At 30.5% G+C, this 9,471-nt stretch overlaps 1 protein-coding gene across 1 annotated transcript; it reads right to left on the bottom strand.

The window, feature by feature from the left end:
* Positions 1-6,472: 6,472 nt before the first annotated feature.
* On the bottom strand, positions 6,473-8,973 carry LOC106331857 (probable mediator of RNA polymerase II transcription subunit 26b). Its single transcript, XM_013770286.1, has 8 exons — positions 8,190-8,973; positions 8,046-8,114; positions 7,874-7,956; positions 7,735-7,787; positions 7,470-7,646; positions 7,161-7,375; positions 6,996-7,077; positions 6,473-6,910 (listed from the first exon to the last, which is right to left on the bottom strand). Exons 1-8 carry the CDS (start codon positions 8,613-8,615, stop codon positions 6,789-6,791), a joined length of 1,227 nt encoding a protein of 408 aa, XP_013625740.1. The 5' UTR covers positions 8,616-8,973; the 3' UTR covers positions 6,473-6,788.
* Between the last annotated feature and the right edge of the window lie 498 nt (positions 8,974-9,471).

Genomic DNA, 9,471 nt, shown 5'->3' with positions numbered 1-9,471 from the left:
GTTTCGAAAAACCGCTCCTCGTCTCCTCTTTATATGTCGACTCTCTTTTCTCTTCATTTCTTAACGTTTTACACATCAAACCAGCAGCGAAAATCCCTTAGCGTAAGTCTTAAATACGAGAGTGTTTCGTAGAGTTTATAGTTCGATAGGGCGATCACGAGTGAGGCGTGATTCGTTTGCCATGGTTGTATTCTGGGACTCTATATTCGTACAGTCCCGTCTCACTAACGGAGCGAATATTTTGAGTTAAGGAAAGAGATCATATCTCGACTCCATGTCTCTTTGCGAATACGATTTCTTATCGTTCTTGTATTCGCCTTTTACATTCGTCTATTTCCTTAACATCGCTTTTTATTTTATCGTTTATATCAGTCCGGTTTTCCGGCTTCAACACTTTCTTTTCCCAATGGCTTCACTAAACCATCTGGATAACTTAAATTAAAATACTCGTTCTCGTGTCTTAAAATATCCAAGTTCACATCCATATCTGTAGAAATCACAGTGTTTACACCAAGAATGCTAGTCCGAAACAAAGGACGTCCATACCTGAAACACTCACACAACACACAAACATACAAGATTTCATCTCTAAGGAAATGAAATATGATATACACATATATAAATGATTGAAACCTGACCTTAACATCTTCTTCTTGAGAAACGGGGAGATCTCGTAGAATCCATGCGGCTTACAAAAATCGACTCTCCGATTATGGGGAAGCCCATTGATCCCGGAGGTAACTTGCCATTAGACTTGGGGTTTGACCATCGGTACCACCAATTGCTAATCCTCACAACCACTAGGGCTGTAACACACAATCCTGTGATCCAAAGCAAGCTCATGTTGTTGTGCCTTGAACAATGCATTGGTGGGTCATATATATAGATGATGAATCCTAAAATGAAAAAAGTAAATTTACTTACGTGGATAGAAGAATGGCACAAGGTATTAAAAACTCGCCTAACTTTATGAAAGTGATTTGATACCGTGAAACATTATAGTTCACCAGATGACAACTTATATCAATTGGTATTATTTAAAATCTAACATAGACATAGTTAATTACTTATTTAGGTTCTTTTAACATAGAAATAAAATAGAGTTTCACATTTCAATAAATAGCAATATTTCATTCTTAAATTTCCAACTTTTGATTTCTGTTTGATAAAGATGAAATATAATGTTATCTTTGTTTTGATAATGTATTTTTAGTATCACTAAAATTCAGAAAATATAAAAGATATAAATCAAAATACTTTGTGCCTGTAGAATTAATATGATTCTTTGTATGATTTAATTGGTTTAAATGCAGCAGTTGCGAGTACAGATGTAAAATTTTACAGATATGGATAGTTATGGTTTTAATCGTTGTTAATAAATTCATATAATACTAACGCATTTGTTAAGATGAATGTATTTGCGGGATAATTATTACTAGTTGAAAAATAGATACATGAATTATTTAATAATATATTCACATTTTATATAATTATAAAATATTAAAAATATATTCTTATACTGAAATATAAAATCTTTGATTTATATAATAAATAATAACATGCAAATTTATTTATTTATTTTATTTTATTTAGATGAAAGTTATAAATTTAATGAATATACTTTTTCTTTTGTCAAAAATTGATACTAAAATTTTTAGAAAAAAGATCTACAAATTTTTTGGTTTAAAGCCTTATAAATATGAATTATGAGTGTCATCAGTGAATACAACTAGAAAATATCAAAGATATTTATATTTATACTTATACTATCTAAATTTTTAATTTAAATTTATTATATATAATTTTTAAAAATCTAAAGAGATGGATAATATTTGTGTGATTGTAATTAACTAATTAACAACAAGACTAAATCAAACCCTTAAAATATCTCGACCCCGAATGAAAAAAAAGCCTTCCTCTCTACGACACTATACGCTCCATTTCACAATATTATCGTTCTGACATGACAAATTTAAGGTCCTACTTCTTGTTCCCACAGATAATTACAAATGGCCTTCATAAATAAGAAAAATACTACCGCACAAAAGAGAGGAGGAGCATATGATAAAAAGCAAAGATGAAAACAATAACAGTCGTTTCAATTAAAAAAAAAGACAAGAACAGAACAGACGAACAAAAACAATAATAGTAATCTCAAAAGGAATCAATTGTATCGGGCCACTATTTCAATTTGTCTTTTTTTTTTTTTTTTTTTTGATAATCCAGGTATCCGGACACCCCGTAGTGAACCCGACTAGTGTCTAAGTACACTTATGCAGAAGGCATCCTGGAGGGCCGCCTTATTCACCCCATTTTAATCGACGGTGGCCAGCGGGATTCGAACCCGGGTCCGTATTGGGGCCAAAGCTCCCTCAAGACCACTGGGCCGTCCTCGCTTGGGTTTTCAATTTGTCTTTTATTCTTGGGTTCACCGACCAATATGATTTTGTTATTTCATATTTGATATATTTTAAAAAATGAAACAAAATATTATCAAGTTATATTATGTTTTTACAATAGAAAAATAAAAAATAGTATTAGTTACACAAATATTTTTTTTTTAAATAACAATATTTTTAACGTCGTAAACACTAAATTATAAACCTAAATCCTAATCCATAAATCCTAAATCCTAAACTCTAAACCCTTAGATAAACCCTAAACCCTTGGATAAATCCTAAACTCTAAATCAAAAACACTAAACACTCGAGAGTTAAAGGTTTAAGATTTAAAGTTTAGTGTTTTTGATTCAGAATTTAGGATTTATTCAAGAGTTTAGGATTTAACCATGGATTTAAGGATTAAGATTTAGGATTTTGTTCAACTTTTAAAAATATTTTTTTTAAATTATTTTCTTGTAACTATAATCATTTTTTATTTATTTTTTACTTTTTATTTAAAAAATAAAATATAACTTGACAATATTTTGTTTATTTTTTTTAAAAGATATCGAATATGAAATAATGAAATTTTATTGGTTGGTGAACCTAACTTTTTCAATTTCTGTTTAAGCTACAAAATTTTTTGGGGTCAACACATAACATTTTAAATTAATTGGTACTCTCTTTGTTTCATTTTAGGGGTTGTTTTAAGTTTATACACATAAATTTAAAAAACGTTTAATTTTGCATTTTTCTAAAACAAAAAATCATTATTTATACACTTAACCATATTCGACCAATAAAAAAATAAATAAAAAAATATTAATAAATTTTTCATTGAAATGCTAAAACGACATGTATTCTGAAATGAAAATTTTACTATACAATTAAACAGAAACAAAAGGAATATTTTGAATCTTTTCAACGTTATAATTGTATTTTGTGGTCAACACATAACCTTTTGAATGAATTGTTATTCCAAGTATTAATAAAAATTCTGATTCACAACATGATAACATAAAAATGACTAGAAATATCACTTTGATTTATGAACTAATAAATTTAGATAAAGCGAGAACATAAATGTCACATATAAATTACCTAACCTTGCACTATACTAGCATAACTACTCATCACAAAATCGCATAAATAAATTTAAGAAAATATTTGAAACAAATTAATTTTATATGTTATGGTTTATTGTTTTTGAACGTATTCATATCACTCATGTGTTGTTTTAATCATCAAAGAAGTTGGTGGGTAATTGATGATTTGCTAAGGCTTCCTTTACCAGAGATTGGTGATTGCGTTCGAATTTCAAGCGCAGTACAAACCCCATTTGACCTTACGTTTGATACCTCTTTATCAAAGGATACGTGGAATGCCTTGGAGGATTTACAGATGAAGATTTGGAGACGTGAAAGAAGAAACAGAAAAGAAATATTGAAGTAAAGTAAAGACTAATGCGAAGGGAGGATTGCCGTTACAAAATAACAAGATCTTAACACCATCTTTAATGGCCGACTCTATTTCTTTTTTCAAATTGAGTAATTTTATCTATATATAGAATAAAATGATAAACAGAAAATAAATAAATTAATCTATATATAGAGTACACTTATTTTTTAATTATAGAGTAGAAAATAGAATAGAATAAGGATATTTTTATTCTAAAATATTGTTAAGAGTAAACATGTTTCAATGAGACTTTATTTATAGAATAAACTTATTTCTTATTCTATATAGAATAATTCATTTAGTTTTTGTTTATCACTCTATTTTTCATTCTAAAAAAAGTGTCATTAAAGCATAGCACAACTCTATTAAAGTTAATTTATTTTGAAAAAAAAAATAGAATAAAGAACCGGAGATGGTCAATTTTTGAAAAAAATCTATTTAATAACTATATTTTAATGCACATTTTAATGTTATAAGTTTAACAACTCTAAATGACTGCAAAATTGTTATATCGATACAAATCAATTAAAATGTCAGTTTCAAACATAATTTTTTTTTAATTTTGTTTTCTATTTTATTTGTTGGCTTTCTACGTTTGTAGCTCTTGCGGGCCTCCTCAAACGTCCAAAACAACAATTTATTTTTTTAATTTTGTTTTCTATTTTATTTGTTGACTCCAAAACAATCAATTCATCAGTAGAATAGAACTAGCACGAGTAACACGTTATATCAATACTTTGTGATTTATTCTACATTATAGTAAATTTTATTTACATTTCACACAAATAGAGATAAATAAATTATTATAATTTCATCACTAATATTTTTTTGCATAAAAATCACTATTAATTTATATAATTTTGAATTTTAACTGTATAGGTTTTTTTAAGTTTGTCAACCTTACCAAATAAATATTACTACCAGGTTAAAGTTGGAAAATAATGTTTCATAAAAATAGGATTTTGTGTTTTAAATGAATTTTCATTATTTTAAATTTTAAATTTTAATTTAAAAATACTTTTCATTAAATATAATTGGTTTAGTTTTATTAAACTAATGATCACAGAAAATACGTTATTTACAATATAATTTAAAAACAAATCTTCTAAATAATCCATTTTTAGTTTTAAATGTATAGCTTATTTTAAAATTTGTCAGATTTTACCAAATAGGTATTATTACTTGATAAAAGTTGGAAAGTGTTCAAGAAAACGTTTTAGTAGGCCATCCAGACAGCAGTCTAAAACGTTAGACTTTATAAGACCGTGGCGATTATTTTTTAAACCGTGTAGACAATATAATATTGTAATAATAATAATTTACTATTTATTTTTGTATTATAATATTAATATATTATAATACAAAATTTTATGAAAATAAAATAATATAAATTTTAATATTCGTAAATAATGATATTTAAAATAAAACATTACATATATTTAGTATATTATTATCATTTTAAAATGCATAAACAATTTAACTAATAATTTAAGCATCCGCTAAGTCGTTATAGACGCTAGCTAGGTGTTGATTAACCGTATGATTAGGGCCTATTACTTTCTTGAACAATTACAATACTGTAAAAATATTTGTAAAACTTAGAAATTATGTATTTATAAGTCATATATAACATAACTAGGGCTTGAGGTCCGGTGTCTAGTAGTGATTAACTTGAGGGCGAAGTTCAATACGGTGAAGCTATCTGGTTTCGAGTTCCGGTTATTTGGGAAATTAAAATTTTGGCATGTCTGGAGACAAAAAAATCGACCCATGTACAATAGGCTATGCTAATACGTGGCTAGTCTGGATCTACTTTGGTGGGAGTCAAAATACCCCTGTATAATTAAAAGAAAAAAGGTCATATATAACACGCACAAGGGAAGAAATGCAACATTCCCATCCATCCACGTTAACTCTCACCACCACCACCTCCCGTTCTTTTCTTATCCACCAAACCAAACCTTCTCTAAGCCTTTCAATGATATTACGTGATTTATTTAAAATAAAATATAACGAGTACTAACAAGTAAAGAAAGTAACAACACTTGGTCACGTTTGCACTCGCAAACAATAGATATCATTAGCTAGGTTTTTGTTTATTTGATAAAACAACGTCTCTATCGTGTCCCAAATCATTTCACGTACATATACAAAGTTTAGTTAAAAGAGCATGTCAATTCGTACATGCTTGTCTACCCCTTTCTTTTACATTTAAATATACTAGCTAGATCTCCGCGCGGATGTTTGTTTTCATTTATTTTTATATAAACATTTTGTTTTCAATTCTAATTTGTTATATATTATAATATATATGAGGTGTGTCTATCACTTTTAAAACATAATAATTTTATTGTATATTTTTTTTATTGAATTGGTTGTTTCCAGATCAATTTGTTTGCTTGGAAAAATTGATAGTTATTTAGTTCTTATAATGTAGCAATATTGTGTTATAGACATATTATTTAGTTCATATAATCTAGAAAGTGAGTTATTTAGACCTATAATAATGATAAGATTATAGATTAAATTTAAGATGGTTTTCTAATAATAGATCTATTATGTCTATTTTTTAAAAAATCAGTGATTTCTGTTTTACTATATAAGATGCGTATGTATATCTAATGCAGGGGATCTCCCAAAACCGAACAAACGGGATTGAACTAAACCGGAACTGTACCGAAAGTCTCAAGAACGTAACACTAGTTAGGATCCTAACAGGCTGCAAATTGGTGAATCAAAGACAGAACGAAAACATAGGAGTAAAAAAGAGTCTGTTCAAAGAAAAGTTCAGTTGTGGAATCTGCTCGTCATCCATCCTCTGCTTGTCTCTGTCTCAAAGCTTGTGGAACTAGACTCTCCTTTACCTTATTTCACCGGAGCTTGCAGATATTTTGTGGTATTTATGTAAATAATGTCTTTCTCCTCTGAAAGTTATTCACCAATCTAAAGCTATTTATGACCGTTAGACCAACTTCTGTTGTTCATTCCAGGTCTCTTGAGTTGCGGTTTCTGAGCAGCACTACCTTGCTTTGGCATCGTCTCAAGTACTTGTATTGTTCTCTGCTTCTTGGCTGTTGGCAATATCAAACACATTTTCTTGGTTTGTTAATTTTCTTTTCTTTTTTTCAAGAAAGTAATTAAAAAGTAGAAACAAACCTTTATCATGTTGTTGGTAGCTCTCTTGAAGTTTCCTCTTAGCAAACTCAAACTTTGCGTCTGCGTCAAGACCTTTAAGTTTCTGCCATAGACAAGAAGAGTCAATTACATTATCCAAGATTAACGATTAAAAATTCAACAAAAAGGTTTAGTTGCCACACTCACTTCTTGTGGAGGTTTCCTCCTTTGGATCATGTGGTTTTCAGACTTGTGAACAGATCCCACTTCGTTCTTCATCCTTTGATTTAGAGGTCTCCTAGTCCCATTCCCATCAGCTGATGATGGCTTCTGTATCCTCATTTGTGTTCCCTCTGGTCTTCTCTTCTGTGGTTTTCTTTCGTGTTCTCGGCTTGTGTTGTATTCCCCAGAGTTACAAGGATCTATAACAAACATCACCCCGGGAATATCAATCAACCAAATGTATAACTAAAACAAGTAAAGCATAGTTCTTTTTAAAATAAATTAAAAACTTACTTCCATCAAAGTCCAATGAATCAAAGAAATCTCCATTAAACATTTCAAAACCGTTTGCTTCCGGTGTAAAAATATCAACACCATATGGAAGTGAAGGAAACACTTCTTCTTCTTCTTCTTCTTCTTCTTCATCAACTACAGATGGATTAGCAGACTCTGGTGTACCTTCAGCACCACCTGGTTTTAAAAAACAAGACTTATGGATCCATTCTCAAGAAACCAAAAACTGTGAAAAGTGAATTCTCATTAAGACAGTAAATGTTACCAGCGATCTCCTTGGTGGTGTTCACCCACTGATCAACAAGCTCCTTCCACTCTCTGCATCAAAACAAGAAAAAACTCAATGCCATATTCTAAAAGAGTAGGAAGTGTCAATCTTTTATGTAAGAATCAAAAACTCTTACGCGATCAGAGTCTTTGCAAGTTGGCGAATCTTATCAGAACCATGTTTCCTCAAACCATTAACAGCCTTCCCAATCTCAGTACTCTGCGAGAACAACCTCAAAATCAAATCACATTTCAATACAAAACCTCATGATCAACAACAACAACAACAACTATCCACAAGAAACCAACCTTGAGAACATCCACATCCAAAGACATCAACTTTAGCTTCCTCAAAGACTCAAGTATCACCGAGTGTGGCTGCAACCCCCACAAAAGAAACATTCAGAAACAAAAGCAAAGATACTAAATTGCTAAATTATATCAAAAACAAACCTCGTCGTCTTTGTTGAGCAAGATCTCTTTGATCCTAACAACTTCCTCACAAACCATAGAGAACTCTTCAATCGCATCGCTCAAAGCCTCAGCTTCATCATCACAATCATAACTGCCAACAACAATCTGATTAATGTGATTGTTTTCTCCTCTGCTACTGTTAGCTTTGCTCTCTTTACTCCCATCAACCGCCTCGTCGTCTCCGGGAAGAGATAGCTCCCTGCTGTGGTGGCATCCCGTGCAGCGAGTGACTCTGCACGAGAAGAGAAGCTCGGCGATTCTGTCTCTTCTCGATTTGAATTTGATCGGACAATCTGTGGCAGCGACCATGATGGCGTGATCGATGATCTCGAATATATCGGAGTCTCCTCGCCGGAAATAGTCTCTCCACCTATCTAACGAAGCAGCTGATTGTGGTGGTTTCATATTCTAAAGGTTGCGACGTTCGTGATGATTAAAGAGATGATCAGACAAAAAAAAAGGATTGTGATCGAATCTAACAAAACTTTCCCGGAAAGCTCAGAAAAGGTTTTTTTTTTGTTTCTCGAGAAAAAAATAGAAAGTGAAGATGGAGAGAAAAGCAAAGAGAGAGAGGGACACAAGCACAAATCAGACAGACACGAAACAGTGATTCGTTACATTGTCTGATCTAAAAGAATTCAATTTGCTTTAACCAGGCACGGCATAATTCAATTCTACAAGAAAGCTCCTTCTTTCCTATTTGAGAAATAAAGTTTCGTTTTTTTTTGCGTTCTTTGAAGAGAGAGAAATTTGATTTTTATTACCGAAGTCTCTGTATCTGTTTGGTAAGTTGGAGTTTAATAAGTTGGATTTTTTTTTGTTTAAGGTGGATTTACTTTACGGCTTTCTTCTGACTTTGGTCGGTCTTATTTGGCTTTTTATTAGTGGACCCATTGAATACGAAATTAGTGGCTGTTTTGTCTGAATAACCTAATAACTAGGTGATAATCCACGCCCTGCGCAGAGCGAGGAGATTATTAAAGTATTATAACTTTTAATATGTAGACATAATAAAAGTTAAAGGCATAGTAAAAAAAATATATCTAAGAAAGTATGGATTATATCGAGGAATTTTAGTATGTAAATATAAATTTATATGCGATGGCCATTAAAATTAAATTGTATATTTGTTTGCATGCGGGTAAATTATAAATATAATATTAAATGAAACATAAGCAATAGTCTAATAAAATATAAAAGGAACAATGTATAAAAAACAAAAGAAAATTAAAAATAGAGACAAAATAACTGCTGTCAATAA

Source organism: Brassica oleracea, chromosome C3, assembly GCF_000695525.1.
Source record: "Brassica oleracea var. oleracea cultivar TO1000 chromosome C3, BOL, whole genome shotgun sequence".
Classification (NCBI taxonomy): Eukaryota; Viridiplantae; Streptophyta; class Magnoliopsida; order Brassicales; family Brassicaceae; genus Brassica; species Brassica oleracea.
The sequence above is the reverse complement of the archived record's forward strand: the minus strand, read 5'-3'. Positions and strand labels throughout refer to the sequence as shown.